Source organism: Zalophus californianus, chromosome 2 (genome assembly GCF_009762305.2).
Source record: "Zalophus californianus isolate mZalCal1 chromosome 2, mZalCal1.pri.v2, whole genome shotgun sequence".
Lineage (NCBI taxonomy): Eukaryota > Metazoa > Chordata > Mammalia > Carnivora > Otariidae > Zalophus > Zalophus californianus.
Genome location: NC_045596.1, coordinates 39,845,808 through 39,866,137, shown reverse-complemented (window position 1 = coordinate 39,866,137; position 20,330 = coordinate 39,845,808). Strand labels below are relative to the sequence as shown.

The 20,330-nt window shown below is 44.6% G+C and overlaps 2 protein-coding genes across 18 annotated transcripts in view; both read left to right on the top strand.

The window, feature by feature from the left end:
* Positions 1-5,592, top strand: part of TEC (tec protein tyrosine kinase) — a 142,711-nt gene extending 137,119 nt beyond the window's left edge. For 4 of the 5 annotated variants that reach the window (XM_027599879.1, XM_027599875.1, XM_027599877.2 and 1 more), the window contains 4 exons: positions 401-465; positions 3,399-3,517; positions 3,602-3,759; positions 4,935-5,520. In XM_027599879.1, the coding sequence (XP_027455680.1) occupies positions 401-465; positions 3,399-3,517; positions 3,602-3,759; positions 4,935-5,018 (426 nt within the window). In that variant the 3' untranslated portion in view covers positions 5,019-5,520. Of the gene's footprint in view, positions 1-400; positions 466-3,398; positions 3,518-3,601; positions 3,760-4,934 lie in introns of all 5 variants that reach the window. The other variant, XM_027599876.2, reaches the window with a different exon arrangement.
* Positions 5,593-7,875: 2,283 nt separating this feature from the next.
* The window catches only part of TXK (TXK tyrosine kinase), a 59,310-nt gene continuing 46,855 nt past the window's right edge, over positions 7,876-20,330 (top strand). For 5 of the 13 annotated variants that reach the window (XM_027600668.2, XM_027600662.2, XM_027600663.2 and 2 more), the window contains exon 1: positions 13,660-13,873. Coding sequence is in view for 4 of the 13 variants with exons in the window: in XM_027600660.2 (XP_027456461.1) it covers positions 13,667-13,793 (127 nt within the window). In the remaining 9 variants the exon portion in view is untranslated. Of the gene's footprint in view, positions 8,010-12,655; positions 13,874-13,900; positions 14,019-20,330 lie in introns of those variants that run through there. The other 8 variants (XM_027600660.2, XM_027600672.2, XM_027600659.2 and 5 more) reach the window with 7 other exon arrangements.

The following is a 20,330-nucleotide window of genomic DNA, read 5'->3' as shown; positions in this document are numbered from 1 at the left end:
ACTTTGATTATTGTGTGTTATTAAACTCACCTAATGAGAACCTGGATTAAGGACTTAAAGAGATGTTGTCATTATCAATAAGAAAATCTGACAGTTTAATAAGAATAGAAATGGGAGGGGGGGAAGTAGGTTGACCTTGTTAGTCTTCATTTAGGTGTGACAATTGGCAAAGTCATATAATTATGTCTTACTGCATATGACTTCCTGACCTGTCTTTCTACCCATTTTTTCAAATATATGTTGGAGACATTTCCACAGGGATAAATCCAATTTATAAAGAGACATTTCCACCTTCCATAAATGTTGACTGGGCTATATTAAATTTAATATAAACAGAATTTATATTTTTCTACTTTGTAGAACTTTGTAACTAATATACCATTGAAATGTTGTTTTCCAGGCTGCCAGAAATTGTCTAGTAAATGAAGCGGGAGTTGTGAAAGTATCAGATTTTGGAATGGCCAGGTAAGGCAGAGTCTATGTGAACAATTTCTTTCAATTTTGGATTAAATTAATATGTACCTCTGAAGGTATAGAAAGCCTGACTTTTTTTGCAGTTTGACTGTGTCGACTTCTTTTTCTGAAGCCTATCGAAGAGCTGTTTTTTAACCACATCTTTTGTTCTATTATATTCAAAATATTTGTAGTATCCATCATTTTCATAGGAAGACTAATTGATTTTTCTGCTTCTTAGTGTGTTTTTGATGTAAGGCAATAAAATAAGTTAGATTATGTTTTTTGAAAAATTTCTTTGCTGAATGTATCTGTTTTACTGTTACTGTGTGCTTTTTCGCAGGTAAAAAATTGTTGGGAAATTATGACTGTTTCTTGCTTTATTATGTGGTGTCAGGTGACAGTCACATTAGCTTGTAGAGCCAATAAGCATGGGAATAATCTGCAGTGATGAAATAGAAAGGAAATCTTGTTAGCTGTTCTGAGATAAATAAGTTCATTAAAAAACAAAGTACACATTGTGATGTTACTCATTCTCTCCACTAGGTGGGAGTATAGCCTGCTAAATATTCTACTTTCTCCCGGGCGATGGGTTAGATTTCTAGAGTCTTGTTTTCACAGAAATGTGGTTAGGGGTACAGTTCTTAGAATACCTAGTCTGTTGTGTTTTTATTCTCTTAATTTTTGTAATTTTAATAGAGTGTTAGAAAAGACCTTTAAAAAGTATTGTTTTTCCTTTCCCTCCTCTCTGTCCGTTCACTCATCCATACATCCATCCTTGAAAACATTAGGTACCTACTATGTACCAGGGTGTTAGGCTGAACCATAGCAGAGAATAAGGTGTATGAGCCCCTGCCATATGCCTCTTATATTCAGGAGGAGAGAGAGAGAGAGACATAAGACCTGAGAGAATCACGAAGAGAGGAAAACCCAGTATTGTGACCGAGTGGGGGTCAGCACACGAAGGCCTCTGGCCCAAATGTGACCCAACACTTCTTTTTATTCAGTTTGTGAGCCAACAATGGTTTTCCAATTTTTAAGATTTTATTTATTTATTTGACACAGAGAGAGAGACAGCGAGAGAGGGAACACAAGCAGGGGGAGTGGGAGAGGGAGAAGCAGGCTTCCCGCCAAGCAGGGAGCCCGATGTGGGGCTCGATCCCAGGACCCTGGGATCATGACTGGAGCCGAAGGCAGTTTAACCGACTGAGCCACCCAGGCGCCCCTGGTTTTCCAATTTTTAAATGGTTGGCAAAAATTAAAAGAATTTTAGGACACGTGAAAAATATCTGAAATTCAAATGTCGGTGTCCATAAGTAAAGTGTTATTGGGACACAGCCTCACTCATTATGTGTTGTCTGTGGCTGCTTTCACATGATGAAGGCAGAGTTGGTTAGTGGTGACAGAGACTGGCCTGAAAAATAGAAAATACTCATCATCTGGCCCTTTACAGAAAAAATGTGCTCCCCTCAAGATAGAGGTCACGTGGGGCTGGTGGGGTGGGTGGGCGCTGAGTGGTGGCACAGGGCGGGGTGATGGTAGCTACATCTGATCTGGTGCTCTGGGAGACCTCTCTGAGACTAGGATATTTGAATAGAGACCAACAAGACAGAAGTAGCCAACGGTGGCGATCTGAGGACAAAATATCCCAGGTGGAAGAAACAGCAGGTATGAAAGCTTGAAATCTGGGACAAGCTTGGGTTACCCCAGCACCAGGTCATACAGGCCAAGGTTAGCTCGTCGTGAGAGCAGGACTGCCGCCTGTCAGGGTAGTACTTACCCAGTGCTCTTTGTGCTTTTTATGAAGATTTTCCTCTGACAGGCAGTCTTCCAGTTTCATATGTTGGATTTTTATACGTTTGGCTTTCAGAAAATCTGTGCTTTTGCATCAGCCCCTCTAAAACACTCATTAGACACTAAACTCAAACCCCCCCTGTTGGGCAGGCACGTGGATCCCACTCATGGTTGCATTGTTACCATGTAGCAGAGGAAGTTTGTGCAATTATTTGAATGTTTTTTCATGGAGCTTTTTAGAAATTAGCTTTATATGTGCATGTACTACGTAAACACAGTCCTCTTGTAAATCCATACTGAACACATTACAGGAAGGGCTCACGTCTCCATATCTACCACCCTGATCCAGGGTCCTCCCCAGAGGTAGCCAAAGTTGTCAGGTTGTGTGTGTCCTTCCAGAAGGATGTAAGTATGCTTGCATAGCAAAAATTATTGTTTTGAGTGTGTGTGTATGTGTGTGAGTGTGTATGTGTGAGTGTGTATGTGTGTGAGTGTGTATGGGTGTGTGAGCCAGTGTGAGTGTATGTGTGAGTGTGTGAATGTGTGGGAGTGTGTGTGTGCGAGTGTGTATGTGAGTGTGTATGTGTGTGTGGGAGTGTGTGTGTGAGTGAGGGATGTCATGGTATATAAATCTATACTCCACCATTTACATATGTCATTTTGCAATTTGCTTTTTTCATTTGCTGTAGGTTTAAATTGTACTCTGGAGTTGTGGGGGCCAAAAGCACGTGTGTCTCTAGATGCTCTGCACCACTTCCTTTAGAGCAGCTCTGCTTTAGATGTTTTACATGTGGGGCCTTTGGGTTAAATTTTGTTTAAAGAACAAAATTGCTTACCAAAAAAAAAAACCTTAGCTAACTCTTTTATTGTGTCCTGCCTCTATTGCCTTATAAAAAAGAAAAACACACAGAAAAATGAAAGTGCAGATACTAATGTTACAATGCATCCATCTTAAGCGTGTAAGTGAAGCTGAGAGGAAGATGGAAAGCACCAGGCGTGGCCACGGAGGCAAACATTTAGCTTCAACCGGATGCTTGTTGGACTTCAGTCAACTGTGTTTTTGATTCGAAGAGGAAAAAAAAATTTAAAGAACATGTGCAACATATAGATCGTAACTCAGAGGCGTAAACCTGTGGTGTGTCTTACTTTAGGTATGTTCTGGACGATCAATACACAAGTTCTTCTGGTGCAAAATTTCCAGTGAAGTGGTGCCCTCCCGAGGTGTTTAATTACAGCCGCTTTAGTAGCAAATCGGATGTCTGGTCATTTGGTAAGAACATGGTCCATTTTTCCCCAGCTCTACTCTGAAGCGGAAGTGGATGCATCCTTTTCATAATCCTTTATCCTTTTCTAGGTGTTTTAATGTGGGAAATATTCACTGAAGGCAAAATGCCCTTTGAGAAAAACACCAACTATGAAGTGGTAACCATGGTTACCCGGGGCCACCGACTCTACAGGCCAAAGTTGGCATCCAAATATGTATACGAGGTGATGCTGAGATGTTGGCAGGAGGTAAAAAAAAAAGTTTTCTGTGCTTTCATTCTGAATCTCTGAAACATTTGGGGATCTGAGCTTGGTAGATTAATAGTCTATAGTCTCTACAGCCTGGTGAGTTAGTGTGTGTTTTATAGGATTTCAAACTCTAGGTAGAAAGCCAGCCCTCTCAAGTCAGTTCTGAATAATGGGAAGAAGAAGGTGAAGAAGCAGAAAATGATAATAATTAAGATCATGAATTCAGGTTGCCATCCCACTCCCAAGGGGAAATCCTGTCACAGTTCCCTGAGTTCGGGACTCAAGGATTAAGTCCAGAGAAGTAGCTCTTCTTTCACTGGACTACTTGTATTGTTGAAGTATTACTCTTTCACCAGAGGGGGTTTCTTTCACCAAATCTCAACTTCCCCCAGATCTCTTGACTTAACAGTCTTTGAAAGTTTTCCTTCCTGGTGTATTAAAATGTCACCTTGTAGAAGAGATTAGACAACAAAATGATTTTTGGAAGATAATAATAGTTCATGTGTATTGTGTGCTAGGCACTGTACTGAGTGCTTTAGATATAGTTCTCAAAATAACCTTTAGAGGTGCAGAGATTTTTACTATAACCACTTTGTGGAGAAGACCAGGGCTCCTGAAACTGACACTTGCCCAAGACCTCGTTGCTACAGAGAAGCAGAATCCATGCTCTTGGTCACTTGCTATAATGTCTCCAAAGAACACTGATTGGGATGGGAGAGGCCTGGGCAAGAAGTGTTGCTGGGGGTGGGAGAGGACAGCATGAGCAGAGGCAAGGTGGTGGTAATGAGTGTGGTGTGTGTACAGGAGGGTGGAGATGGTCTCATGGAGCAGAGAGCCCATGTGAGGGTGTTTTTGGGAAATGAAATTGGGTAGCAAGAGGATGGGGGAAGTCAGGTTATAGAGGGCACTGCAAATTAGGAGCACTTGATTTTGCAGGCAATAAGGAGCTGTGTTAGAGTCTTAAATGGAGACACAAAAGGAATGTCATGGAAAGGTGTGTCTAGCAACAGTATGTGTAGGCTAGGATAGACCCATTTGGAGACACCTGAGTGTTCTAGTCCCAAAACAATGAGTACCTTGCGCTTGTGTGCTATGTTATGTGAGTTTGAATGTGAGAAATTATTTTGGGGTCTGGATTCTGGAACCCACAGCTTCTCTTTGATTTTTAATTGTAGAAACCAGAGGGAAGGCCTTCCTTTGAAGATTTGCTGCGCACAATAGATGAACTAGTTGAGTGTGAAGAAACTTCTGGAAGATAAGTGGTGTTGTCATCTGTGGCGTCCAGATTCCAAAGCATGAGGAAGAAATGGCACTTTGTCGCTAACTTTTAACTTATTTAGCACTTGGACATGTAGACTGTTTTACTTATAAAGTGGAAAAACCTAAAGCATTTGCTTCTAGACCAGTCCTAGCTCTGGGACTGGATCTTTCAAGTTACGGAAATGCTGCCTGACAGATGGTGATTAAAAACACTCACTTTTATCATCCCACAAGTACTTGAGCACTCACCATGTGCTAAGTACGATGCCCAGACCCCAAGGTTTTCCCATTTTAGGGGTGTACATGGGGCCATGTTGGCTGGTGTCAGTGGAAGGTCAGGATATTTGGGAAAGGAAAGGGAATTTAGGAGACTTGTTCCAGCAACCTTTCTTTTTCCTTTGACTTCTATAGAAATCTGGGCCTCAGGCATTGTCTAAAATGTGGGTTCTGGATGAATCAGGAACCCATCTTGGATAAGTACCCCTCTTTTGTTTTGAAAACTTCCATTTTCAAGACTGCCATTATTTGTATGCTGTATATATTGTAAATATATATAATATATAAAGATATATATTTATAAGAAACTGAGTAGTCTTTTAATTAAAAATTTTAATTCTGTAACATATGAACTTACCTTTTTAGGACTAGGGACTATGCCTTGCAGCTGTCAATTTCTCTACCCCTGGGGATCAAATATTCCTTACTGAAGAGAAAAAAGTCTGGACTTTCTACCATGAATGCCTCCTCCCCACTTAGGCAGACATGTTTGGGGGTTCCTGTCTAATTTAAGCCCCCAATCAGGCCCATGTTTGGGTTGAGTGACCATGCCCATGGTATCCATAACTAATTGGAGTAGGGTAAAAATTGAACTGGGGTGGCGCGCCTGGGTGGCTCAGTCGTTAAGCGTCTGTCTTTGGCTCAGGTCTTGATCCCGGGGTCCTGGGATCAAGTCCCACATCGGGCTCCCTGCTCAGCAGAGAGTCTGCCTCTCCCTCTCCATCTGCTTCTCCCTCCCCACCCCGGCTCATGCTATCTCTCACTCTCTCAAATAAAAATAAATAAATAAATAAATAAATAAATAAATAAATAAATAAATAAAAATCTTAAAAAAAAAATTGAACTAGAGGCAATCAGTGACTTTCTACGTCCTGGGAATCTGCCCCAGGACATAGATGCTGTAAGTGGAGGTACTGGGCTCTGGGGCAGAATGATGAGGTGATGTTCACAACAAAGCCTGCCCCCACCACAAGCAAGACCCAGGAGCAAGCTCAAATTCTGGTAGAGAGACCAGGAAAAATGGAGAGCATGGTATATAGAGCTGTCTCCCAGATGGTTTTCAGGAGATCTGGTTGGATCAGTGAGATAGTCTAGAAGAGCCTCATGGTAGACCCTGTGATCAAGTTTGTTTGAGTGGGTTTCTGACCATTTCAATCTCTGACGAAGACACCAGCTGAGTCGGAACCTTCATTTCTCCTCATGAGCCCAGGGAAAAGAAACAGTCTCTGTTATCAATAGCAGAGGCCCCATATGGCCCAACGCATGTTTCTTGGTGTTACGAGGGTAGAAAGCTGAGGCACACACAACACACAGGGCCTTTCTGTAGGAGTTTCAGCTGCTCTGGGGACTGCTGTGGTGTCCCCTCTGCCACAGGTGTTAAGGGAACACAGAGCTGTTGCTGGCTGCTCTGAGCAGTGCCTCCCTAGGACCCTGGAGAACCATCTCTCCCTTCTGGTCTGTCCATCCACTGAAAGCTATCTTCCATCCTTCCTTATCCTCCTTATAATGGAAAAAAAAATTATCTTAAGTCTTGTCACAGTCTGTTTGCCACCTTCCTCCTCATCTTCCTGTTTAAACCGTACCCCCATCACAAAAACATACACACCTTTTAACGGAATTGTAGTCCATTCAAGGAGTTGGTCATACTCGTTATACTTGAGTATGAGTACTGTCGATTATATCTTTCTCCTTCACCTTGACTCCTCCCACACCTCCCTGTCCGGTCCCATACTTCCCTTTTCACCTAGAGGAGCTGGATGGTATTGGAGAAAAGTGAGGACAAAGTATAGTCCTTGTAGTAATCGTTATGTATACTATTGATGTGGAAAACAAGATGGATAATACCTGGCAACATTTGGGAACATCTTCTTCAAAAATCTTTAAATTTTTCACCAAAACTTAACAAAAGGTTTTGTATAAAGCGTAAGGAAGGCAAAAAGTGAAGTAAAAATAGAAGAATCCACCCAGAATGCTTAAAGAGATCTTAATCTATAAAGCAGGAAATAGGAAGGGCAATGTGAAAATGCTATGTGCTCATTAGAATTGTTCCCTTTAGTTTTAATTTTTGGTTATATTTTCCAAGGGGATGAAGTGAAACTCCTAAGTACATTTTTTATTGATGTTGTTTTTATATTTCTGAACCATGGCTCAGTCACCTTTTAGGTGTATTACTGAATTGGCTTCCAGCCCCACAAAAAAATGAAGTTTCGTAATATGGTCCTTGAAGTGTTAGTACTGAGTGGGAGGACAGAACATTCTAGATTTATACTCCAATACGTAGAATCTAATTCTGTTTCTTCCACTAACTGTGTCCCTTGTCCTATCTGCGCATCCGTTTCCTTCTCTGTCCAGAGAGGGCAGTTTTGGATTTGATGATTTTTAATGTTTCTTGCACGAAAATTCTGTGATTTTTTTTGAAAATGTTGTTTGCTGGAGTCACCCACACAGTTGGGAATGAGGAACCAATAGCAGCTACCCTCAGAGATCTGGATGGAGATTACTGAGCTTTCTTATATAGGCCATCGGGTTGTCATTCACACACTTCTCTGAGGTTTTTAGAACAGGAAAATAGGTGGGGTTAACTCTGTGAGAAACATCTTGGGCGAGCTATGATTTCAGTTAAAAGATGTGTTTTTGTGACCGGAGTGTCGCTGAAGAACTGAAGGCTGTTTGGTCTGCTCCCTGCAGAAGCACAGCCATGATTCTTTCCACCTGTAAGTAAGATGGCTTCGTCCTTTATCTTCAGGGCTTGTTCTGGGCCCGTTACTTACTCTTGAACGGCAGAGGCAGGCACAAGGCTTGTGAAACTTTGAGGATAATTTCCCCAGGTGTTGTGACAGGGTTTTGTGTGTTATTCAAATGACCACCGTAGTGATGTAATTTTAGTAAATGCTCAGCGTGGAGAATGCAAAGGAAACAAAATAGTGTCCTTAAATCTATATCTGTGTATGGAAATGCAGTTTGAAAAGTGTTTGTTTTTAGGGCGATATTAAGTGTAAAGAGCTCAGAGCTGAAGGCTGGGAGACCAAGTTTTAGCTTCTGGATTTGCTGCAGCCTTGGTGGGTCACCTTTGGCAACTTCTTACGTCGGGTGCTTATCTGTAAAATGGTACCCTGTTTCTGCCCACCTCTCAACAAGATAGCATAAACAGTAGCTAAAAATGACACGTCCTTCATGATCTTAATTTTGGAGTTGCTTTGGAAGACTGTTCAGTTCCATGTGCAATTTTGAAAATGCTTATTATTTTAACTATGAGGGCCTTATGCACAAAATATCATTAAAAAATAAGAAAGGAAAATACTCTTTGATTTTAATTCTGAATGACTATAGAACCTAGTTTTAACAAAGCCCAGTCATATCAGATTAAAGTAATCAAAGACCAGCTAACAAAGTTTTTTACATTTCTGATTTTTAAGTGGCAATAGGAAAAACGGGTGGCAGTTTTTAAATGTCATCTGTTTAAGCCACATCACCTCACAGGACCCAACGCTTGTTGGTAGAATTTGTAAAACATAAACCAGGCTATTTCAGTTGTACTGACCTGAATATAACTTACAGTCTTGATCCACTCATCGACAGAATGGGGCTGCCTGGTATCAGAATTACAGGTGAACCAGGGCCAAGCGGCAAGAGCTATGAAGCAACAATTTCTGTCCCCACCACCCCCGACGGTAGAACGAAGATGAGCAGTGACTTAATAACCTTTTTATTAAAAGCTGTGCGAGCATCTGTTCTTCATTTCTCCTGAGGTCAGAACTAGAGAAAAGGCTATAAATTTTAACAAGAAAGATTTGATTATATAGAAAATAAGTAATGGTGAGGGTTGAGACAGGATTAGGTTGCCCGAGGGATTAAATAAGAGACAACCTCTTGGCGGGACTATTTTGAGGGTCATTCTGGCCAGCCTTGAAGGGCGTGGATTTGATGAACATTAACCATCTCTTCCAGCTTCTGGTCATTTTTTCCATGTAAGAATCCCCTGTTTATTTCTGCCACCAACCACCCGGACATATGGCTCTATCTGCTTCTGGGTAAAACACTGAAGTGTTTACCGTTGATAAGAGAAAGCCAAGAGATGTCTCCAGGTGTATTACTGCTAATCAGAAAGTGTTTGTATGTGTTTGCCAGGCCAGAGTCATTTGCCAAATATGTTTGTTGTTCTAAGAGCTGTCATAGAAGTCTGGCCTGATAGGCTGCTGTAGGGCGGGAGGAGATCATGGAGGTGAGATATTGGTCATACTGAACCGTGGGGAGAGCCTGAGCGAGGTAGCAAAGCAATGCTCCAGTGAAGTTCAATTTGTGAAACATAATTGGGTATGGTCAAGGTTTCTACCCACTAACAGTGGCCCTGAGGACAGGTCCAGCCCCGTAGAGTTATTTAGAGGACAAAGCCCAGGAAGAACTAAGGGTTTGAAAAACTCACCTCTTCCTTCCCCTCCACTTCATTTTCACCTAATTTCTCTGCCTTTCTTTTCTTCCCAATTTATGAAGTAGAAGGGAAAAAAATGAACGATGTATATGAGTGATTCTTAAATCTTAGTGTGCCTGAAGTATCACAGGATACTGATAAAATGTCGATTTCCAGACTCACCTCCATAATTTGATCTGGGGGTGAGGTATGTACACCTGATCACATTGCCTTTCTAAGGCCCCTATTTTTTTTTTTTAAGATTTTATTTATTTGACAGAGAGACCCAGCAAGAGAAGGAACACAAGCAGGGGGAGTGGGTGAGGGAGAAGCAGGCTTCCTGTGGAGCAGGGAGCGATGTGGGGCTCGATCCCAGGACCCTGGGATCCATGACCCGAACCGAAGGGAGATGCTTAACCAACTGAGCCACACAAGCACCCTTTTTTTTTTTTTAATATTTATTTATTTGACAGAGAGAGACACAGCGAGAGAGGGAACACAAGCAGGGGGAGTCGGAGAGGGAGAAGCAGGCCTCCCGCGGAGCAGGGAGCCCGATGCGGGGCTCGATCCCAGGACCCTGGGATAATGACTGGCGCCGAAGGCAGATGCTTAACGACTGAGCCACCCAGGCATCCCCCTGAGGGCCCTATTTTTAAAGCCCCCTCTCATTCCTCCTTGTATTCGATTTCTGCACCAGCCCTACTAAGTTACTATCTTCTATCATTACCGTGATTATTAATATGGAGATAAAGAGGGTAGCTGCATGGCCACCTCTAAGACGGCCCCCACTGGTGCCCATCTCCCCGTGTTCACAGGCTTGTGCAATCCCTCTCCTCGTGTCTGAAGTGGACCGAGTAACTCACTTCTCATGAATAGAAGATGATAAAAGCAGTAGAGTGTTCTCCCTGAGATGAGGTTGTATGAAGACTGTGGCTTCTGACTTCGTGCTCTTGGGCTCTCTGTCTCCTGGATTACCGGCTGCCATGCTGTGGGCGTTCTCAGGTGGCCTGCGGAGGATCCCCATCATGAGGAATGAAGGCACGAAAGCTTGCCAACAGCCATGGAAGTGAACATGGACGTGGATCAACTCAACTCGACTACAATTTCATGAGCTTCATGAATTTCTTAACCTTTACCTACAGGCCCCCAGCTGAGCTGTGCCTGGAGTCCTGACCCACAGAAACTGTGAGGTTAATAATGATTTGTTTCCAACAATAGATGACGAATTCGGTGGCAAAAGCAGGGAGAACCCCTGGGCCAAAATCAAACGTGGCCACTTCCACCACTATTTTGCCTCAGGCTGGAGTTTTCCCCTTTATCAAAAATAGAGAATTTCCTCCTGTTCCTATGGACGCTAGCAGATGTGTCTTTTGTTTTTGAATCATTTCGTTTTTATCCCCCTGCAACTGCCTCAAGTCTGTTGCAATAATGACGGCGGTCGCCAGCACGGGTGATGGCGTCTGTGAGGTTTCCGTGTCTCCTGGCATGCTGAGATTCCCCGCCGTGCCTCCGTGAAGCCCACCGGCCCGCAGCATCTGTACACCCCCTGCCCGCTGAGGGCCGGTGGTCACAGCTTCTGGCACAGTGCCAACCCCGCCAACAGGCCTTGTGTCTGACCACAAGCTGGCTCAATGTCTTGGGTGTGATATTTGTGAGCTCATCATGAATTCTGAGGTCACAGACATCAGTCTTCTAGAAAATACTGCTCTGAGACCTGGGGGCAGGGAGGAGTTGTCTGCAAGGTTGCCTGCCCAGTCCACCTCACACCAGCTCATTACTGGGAAGAAAGCAATATCCCTGCATAGAGCAAACAACGGCTTCAGGGCGCTGGACTGTTTGGTGCCTGAGGGTGTGCCCTGGCCAAGACTGAGAACAGATGTGCAGTCTTCAGGGAGGCTCTGCCTTCCCTCAGAGCATCCGTTACTCCCTGGACACTATCTCCCCTGCTGCCCAGCACCCCATCCAGCTCCTCAGGCTTCTAGAGTCTCCTCACTCCTTCCCCACACCCAGTGCCCCTTCAGGCCCCAGCCCGGCCAAGTACCATTTTTGTCTGCCACCAAATTTATCAGTTTACGGTCACATAAGCTAGGTACCTGTTTTCTGTTAGTGACCCATGAATTCCCCTAAAGTAGTTATTCCTCTTCCTTTAGGGTAAGACTCAAGATGATGTCAAAAAGCCAGTTTGGAGTTTAACATAGGGTTGTTAACTTATTTTGTCAACACATTCAAAAAGACTAACCTCTCTGGTGACCATCGTTCCTTAGAAGCAGGGACATTTTAACATCAAAAGGAAACACACTGGAGTGTTCTTCTAGCATTCCTCTTAGAGGAGTGTCTTTTTTAATATCAAGAGGAAGTGTATAAACAAAACAAGGATAATTTAACAACTCAAATATATAAAGAGCATACACTCAGATATTAGTGTAAAGGATAGCTTTCTAAATTGAATAAACATTTCTATGAAAAACTCAGTGTCTTACTTCTTCCCTTCCTTCCTCCTTCCTTCCTTCCTTCCTCCCCCCCCCCCCCCATAGGTGTGGGTTCTTGGTTTGGCAGGTGGAAAGGCTTCTCTGATACCCGACTCAGAGGTAGAATGTCGCGCTAAAGGAAAGCTAGCTGTGTGTCACTCCTCCCAGATGCCATCGGTTAAGTCGATTAAAATGTGTCTGATTTTAAAAGGCCCTTAAGAAACAGATCTCGTGGTGGGAATTTATGATCGGCACGAGGAAGTTTGGTCTTTCTGAGAATTTCTGGGAACAATGGCGCCTATCTTGTAGTGAACGTCGAGACTCCCTCATGAATCCCCCAGAGCCATTTCCCCAAAGCCACGGGATTTCGTCCACCGCCCGCCCCCCGCGCCCTCCTTCCCCCGCCGAGGCAGCTGGCACCAGAATTCCTCGTCTTACAACCGCCACCTGGAGCGTGCGGGTTGGGCGACTAAACTGGCCTGGTCTTTGGTTCAGGACGGCTCTCGAAACCGAGCCAGTTATTCATGTCTTCAAATAAAAAGCAGCGGCCATCTGTCACTTCTGACCAAATTCAGGAGGGATAAAATTTCACTTGAGGCTGTAATTCAGAACGAAACAGTGACGTCGGAAATGCCAGGGGATGAAAGCGAGGTTTTGTCGACGTAAACCTCAAACCATGGGAAACGCAGCAAAGGCCTGGAGCTTAGCTTCGCGGAGGGGGCGGGGCCACGGCTTTGCGGCGGGCCGCGATTGGCGAGCGGGGCGGGAGGCGGCCTCCGGGTAGTGGGGCGTCTCACAGTCGCCCCCTTCCAGCGCCCCCTGGCGGAAGCCGGGTCGCCCCCCCCCCCCCAGCCCCCGCTGTGGCCGCCCACCCCCGCCCGGAGGCGCCGGGAGCCTGGCGCGGGTGAGGGAAGAGGCAGCAAGCCTTCTCAGGAAAGAACGCGAACGCCCGCTGCAGCGAGAGGCTCGACTGCCTTACCCGAGAGATATGGGCCATTCCTAAAGGTCACAGGGATTATGCCAGCATGCGGTGCCCTTTTCCTAAGTTGCCGCGACCTGGTAGATAATTAAAGATCTTTGCGGGGGGAATAAGAAGCAGGTGAAGAGATCAGCGCGAGACGGAAGCGAGGGAGAGGAGGCTCCAGCTCCTTCCTGAGATAATCCTCAACCCTTCCAGCGGGCAAATAGTCACTGCCCGTCTCTGGGGCATTTTAGTCTCTCGGGCAGAGGCCTTTGATATGCGTGAGCTTCGGCCGAAACTGGGAATTTCCCAAAGGCACAGAAGAGTTTTCTCTCTGCGGGTCAATCAGCAGAGAATGGCTTCTGCAATCACTGGTTGCACGCGGAAGGGACTGTCCATTTGGTCACTGCCCTCGAAGACGTGTGTGAAGCGGTAGATCGAAAACGGCCACAAGTCTAATAATCACTGCTATCTGCTTTGGAGGGAATCGATATTTCAATCTATAAATAAAGATGCCTAGTGGCTTGGAAAGTCATGCCAAATGAGGGAACACCAGGGAGCTGCTCGGCGTTCACAATTTTTTTTTTTTCATTTACTCAACAATTATTTCTTGGGCAGCAACTTGCTGGGCAGAAGGGACGGAACTGTAAACAAGACAGAGGTTGGTTCCCAGCCACAGCTGCTCCTGGTCTTCGGGGGAGAAAAAAAACCCTTATCCTACTTAAATCAGTGGCAGGATAGGTCTGTACCTTTGCTATTGAATCAGGAAAAAATAAGTATTTTTTAAAATACTTCTTCCTAAATCACAGTGGGCAGAAGAGAGCAGAGGTCACCCAGGGGATATTGTGGGGTTTATGATCCACTCTGCTGGCATGTAGTCCTACAGGTGAGTAGGGGAAGGCCTTTTCCTAGTGCCCACAAAGCTTTCCCCGCCTGCTGACTGATACCAGCAATTCCTTCCGGGAAGATCTATGTATTTAAATGTAAGGTATTATGATAGGTAATTTTATGGGTCAAGTTGGCTGAGTCATATTACCCAGAATATTGCCCAGATGTTTGATCAACATAGTTCTGGATGTTTCTGTGAAGGGGTTTGGGAGATGAGGATTTAAAGATTTTATTATTTGAGAGAGAGAGAACAAGCAGGGGTGGAAGGGTAGAGGGGGGAGAGAGAGAGAGAAAAGCAGACTCCCCACTAAGCAGGGAACCTGACGTGGGGCTCGATCCCAGAACCCTGGGATCATGACCCAAGCCAAAGGCAGGTGCTTAACCAACTGAGCCACCCAGGTGCTGCGGGGGATGAAGATTTATTTAAATCAGTGGTCTTTGAGTAAAACAGACTACTGTCCACGATGTGGGTGGGCTTTATCCAATCAGTTGAAGGCCTTAAGAGAACAGAGACAGACCTCACCTGAGCAAGAGGAATTCCACCAGCAGACTGCCCTTCGACTCGAACACAGCTCTTCCCTGAGTCTCCAGCCTGCCAGCCCACCCCATTAGCTTATGGACTTGCCAGTCCCCACGATCATGTGAACCAATTCCTTAAAAATTAATCTTTCTGTTCACTTTAATATAGGTATCATGCTTACAAACATGAAAATGCCTTTAAAAGAAGGACTGCAGTACATGTTTACTATTATATCTGTTTATGATATCATTGATATCTTAGCAAGAATAAGTTTCAGAGCCTCTCCTGAGAGCTGTTTGGATGCTAGGGAGGGAGAGCCCTTTTGAGTCCTGAAATGGAGGGAATATTTGCCTTTGTGTCAGGGGTGGAGAGTGGGCTCAGGACAAAGGAGCTGGGGGCTGAAGATCAGCTTTGACTTGCTTGGCCTTATTCCCTTGTGCTGTCTTCAGAGGGAGAATCACATCTACTTCTGTTTACCTTAAACATAGCCTGTGAGTTCCTAAAAATACTTGAATGAGTTCTAGGGACTGGGTGAGGGAACAGGTTGAGAATTAAATGAGTAATATCTATGTTTTAGGTGCTTCACCTCTGCTGTCTTATTTAATCTTCTAATCCATAAGGATAGTCTCGTTATGCTCCCTGACTCTGAGCCAAAGTCTCTGGGCTTGAATTTTGACTCAGCGGCTTTTTTTTTTTTTAAGATTTTATTTATTTATTTGAGAGAGAGAAAGAGAGAGAGAGAGAGAGAGCGTGAGGGGGGAAGGGTCAGAGGGAGAAGCAGACTCCCCGCCAGGCAGGGAGCCCGACATGGGACTCGATCCCGGGACTCCAGGATCATGACCCGAGCTGAAGGCAGTCACTCAACCAAATGAGCCACCCAGTCGCCCCGACTCAGCGGCTTTTTAATTCTGTGAATTTGGACAAATTACTGAACCTCTCTCCTAGTCTTTTTACTCTGTAAAATGGGGTAATAGGACCGATTTCAGTGTTTAGGGAGTAAATTAGTATAGTGTATGAGATCTTAGTATAGTGCCTGCTTATAGTAAGGGCTATGTTGGGGAACTGCCTCTCCTAGCAGATAGGTTTCATTCCTGTATTTTCCAGGTAAGGCTGCTGAGTGATTGCCCAGAATCGCATTGTTGCCACAAGAAAATTGAGCCATGATTTGAATGCAAGTTGGTCTGACACCAAAACCCACTCAAAACCCCATGTGCTGTCCTAATATGGAAAAAATCCTTGAACACCAGAGAAGGTTTCGCTATTTCATTTAATATCTTCATGGACTGATGCTTGATTTTGGATAACTTGCTTCTTTATTTAATGTTTCTGGGACAGCGGGTTAGGCTTATGACCTATAAGTACTAGCCAAAGATCCGGAAGCTCTTCTCTTCAACTTTGCTGTTCTACTTAGTTAAAAGGTTGTGGTCAGCCTAACTTGTTCTGTGGCCAGCATCGTGCTGTGAGATGTCCTGTGGTAGAATGAGCTACTGAAAAGTAGAGCCCAGGTGTGATGTGGTGGTGTGGGGGTATTGGCCGATTTATTGAGTTCTCCCTGTGTGCCAGGCACCCATGCTGGATGCTCTGGAGAAGCGCTGAAATTGAAGAGCTTACAATGGAGCTCAGTGGTTCTCAAAATCAAGGGATTTTTGCACACTGCTCCCCCACCCCCCTACCCCCCTGCCGCCCCAGGGACATTTGACAATGCCTGGGAGTTTTTTGGTTTTCACGACTGAGAAGAGGAGGTGGGTGTGAAGGGGGGTGAGGAGTTGCTGCTGACACTTGGTCATAGAGGTGCTGCTAAACATCCTACAATGCACAAGACAGAGGCCCCCAGCCCCCTAAGAATCATCCAATCTAAAATGTCAGTTGTGGTGTGATTGAGAAATCCTGTGAGCGATGGAGCCTATGCAAAGATGGTCATTTAAATGGCCATCTAGGGGCGCCTGGGTAGCTCAGTCGTTAAGGGTCTGTCTTCTGCTCAAGTCATGATCCCAGCGTCCAGGGATCGAGCCCCGCATCCGGCTCCCTGCTCAGCGAGAGGCCTGCTTCTCCCTCTCCTACTCCCCCTGCTTGTGTTCCCTCTCTCGCTGTGTCTCTCTCTGTCAAATAAATAAATAAAATCTTAAAAAACAGTAAATGGCTATCTAACATGGTGCCCAGTTACGAGCCACAGGGCAGGACAGATCACCTGTGCTCTGGGAGCCCAGAGGACCATTAGATGGGAGTGAGTTGCAGTGGAAGTCCTTTTCAGGCTGGATGTAGGAGTGTTCAGGATGTCTATGAGAGCAGAGCAAGTGGAGGGAGCTGGTGCAAGAGGAGTGGTGAACACGGAGAGTTGGAGTGGAGTTGGCCAGGTTATGAAAGGCAATGAACATAAGGGAGGGTATCATCTTGACGCCATATGTAGTTGGGAGTCTTTTTAGGAGCTGAGGATGGAGAGTCATTGGCTGAGACAGACTTTCAGGGAAATGAACTTAGAGGACGGATTGAAGGAGGGCTCAGAGGCTGGTACTTTGACCAGGTCATTCAGTCACTGAGTGAACACTGTGCCCAGAGGTTGGGAGTAGAGAGTCTGGAGTCAGGCTGCCTGGGTCCGATCCTGGCTGTCAACTTAAAAGCCCTTTGAGTCTCAGCAGGGAGGGTCCCCTCTGTGGTCAGAGTCTTCATCTGTAAAGCAGCACCTACTTTACACGGTTAAATGAGGATTAAATGAGTTACCGCAGAAATGCCGGTGGGCTGCTGAGGGTTTGGATGAGATTGGTAGCAGGGGAGAGAAGAAGGAAATAGCCGAACAATTTGAACAGATTCATGGCAGAATGGATATAAGGGATGGGGCTCGGGTAGAATCCAAGATTTCTGTGGTGGAATCATACTCAGACTTGGGAAGATTAGAAAAGGGAACGAGTTTGTGTGGTTTTCTTTTTCTGTTTTCTTATGAATACAGTATTTATTTGTCTTCCTTCTGTCAAACGCTGAGCCACCCACTTTCCCCAGGCTGCCTGGGGAGGTATAGGAAAAGGAACATACAGGCAGACGAGACACGGGAGAAAGACCTATGGGAGGTGGAGACGGCTCCATCACATGGCGAAGAGGATGAGGAAGGCCACCATCGGGCAAAAGAGCCCGCTGACTGCAGAGAGGGCAAAGCCCAGCATGGCGTAGGAGAAGAGCTGTTGCTTCAGAGAGGGATTCCTGGCATAACCAATACGAGGCTCCCAAACATCGTCCCAATTCCAGCCCCAGAGCCATCCACTCCTCTCATGGCAGCCCCAGCCCATTGCACTTGGCTGCTGTGTCCGTGTCCGTTGAAACAGCGCTGGTTCGGAAGCTGTGGTTGGGATAATTGAGGTCGAGGGACATGGGGCTGCCGAGCTGCTGAGGCTCTCATCTGTCGGCGTCTCCGGTGGTTTTAGCACCGTTGCCAACAGTGTTCGGCTCAACAGCTGAGAGGTGCTCCTGACCAAGAAGGGGGTGGAGAGGAACTTTGCACAGGTGTCCATTTTCAGGGGAGGAGGGGCCGTGGCAGGAGGGCTGCTCTCAGTGCAGAGAAGACAGAGAGGGGCGTGGGGAGGGTTAGGGTAGTTTTCTTATTGGGGCTCATGAGGAGGATGAGCATTCTGGTTGGACGAAATGTTAGCCAGTGGCTGAATTAGAGAAATAAAAAGCCTCTTGCAACTATCACTAAAAATCGCTTACGTGTAAAAAGTTCTCAGTCCTGGAATAGATACTTAGATACTATCTAACCACAGGCCTACCTGATTTTTTGGGGGTTTTCCTCTTTTTAACCTATAAGTTTTAGTTTTGAAAAATTTCAAGCATTTGGAAAAATATAGAGAACAATATAACATGCTAATGATTATTCAAGACCATTATAGACACTTCTTGGCCTTGACGATATTAAATGGTTTTAGTTTATTTTAGAACATGAGGCCATAGATGGTCATCCTTCACCTTGATGGACTGTCTTACAGAGGTTTGTAGACTGACTACAGAGTTTGCTCTGCTCTGGCCGTAATTGGCTACATTGTTCTCATTTTCAGTATCTAATGAGACTTCCTACTACATAGGTACTCAAGGTCTTATCCTCCCTTATTTCAAGGACCTTCATAATTTAATCCTACATCTCCACTCTTACTGTTCACTGCTTCCTATTGTACCTACTTATTCCGTCCCCAAATATAGTTTTCATTTTCTCATTAGGGCTGAGGAGCCTCCAGGCTGTTTTCCACAGTGCTGCACCAATTCACATTCCCACCTAACAGTGCACGAGGGTTCCCTTTTTCCACATCCTTGATAACACTTGTTATTTCTTGTCTTTTTGATAATAGTCATTCTGACAGGTATGATGTGATATCTCTTTGTAGTTTTGATTTGTACTCCCCTGATGGTTAGTGATGTTGAGAGCATCTTTTTCATGTGTCTTTGGAAAAATGCCTATTAGATCCTCTGCCAATTTTTAAATCGGATTATGTGGGGGTTTTTTGGTGTTGAGTTATACGAGTTCTTTATATATTTTGGATATTAACCCCTTATCCAGTATATCATTTACAAATATCTTCTCTCATTCAGTAGGTTGCTGTTTTATTTTGTTGATGGTTTCCTTTGTTGTGCAAAAGCTTTTTAGTTTGATGTAGTCCCAGTGATTTACTTTTACCTTTTTTTGGTCCATTCCTGAGATCATATGACCCAGTAATTCTACTTCTGAGTATTTACCTGAAGAAAACAAGGCCACTGATTTGAAGAGATATATGCACCCCTATGTTCATTGCAGCATTATTTACAATAGCCAAGATATGGAAGCAGCCCCAGTGTCCATCGATAGGTGACTGGATAAAGAAGATGTGGTACACATACACATACACACACACACACACACACACGCACGCACACACACACACAATGGGATATTACTCAGCCATGAGAAAGAATGAAATCTTGCTGTTCACAACATGGGTGGACCTAGAGGGTATCATGCTAAGTGAAATAAGTCAGACAGAAAAGACAAATATCGTATGATTTCACTTACATGTAGAATCTAAAAAACAAAACAAATGAAAAAACAAGAACAGAAACAGACTCATAAATACAGAGAACAAACTAGTAGTTGCCGGAAGAGAGAGAGAGATGGGGGCATAGGCAAAATAGGGGAAGGGGATTAAAAAGTACAAACTTTCAGTTATAAAATAATTCACAGGGATGAAAAGTACAGCATAGGGAGTATAGTCAATAAAATTGTAATAACCCTGTACGGTGACGGATGGTAACTACACTTATTGTGGTGAATATTACATAATGTATGTGATTGTTGAATCACTATGTTGTATACCTGAAATGAATATAATATTTTACGTCAACTATAATTCAGTTTAAAAAATATTTTAAAAAATAGAAGGTTGACACCTGGAGGGGAGAGTGGTCTAGCCAAGACGAAAGCAAAGAAACTTCAGGAAGAGCAGGCCTGGTGTGTCTCAGAAGCAGGAAGAAGGTAGTGTGGCTGGGTGACACAAGCAAGGCCATGTTGGACAGGAATGAGAGGCAACAGGAGGCCAGATCATGGAGGGTTTTATAGGCTAGTGTGAGAAATTTAGCTATAACTGTTAATGAAATGGGGAGCCATTGTGGGATTTGGAGACAAGGAGCAACATGATCCAACTTGGGGTTTACCTTAATTACTCTGGCTGCTATGCTGAAAAGAGACTATAGGGAGTTTAGGGTAGAAGCAGGAAGTAGTCAGCAGGCTGTTGGTATCATCCAGATGAATCATGGTAGCTTAGACCATGGTAAGAACAG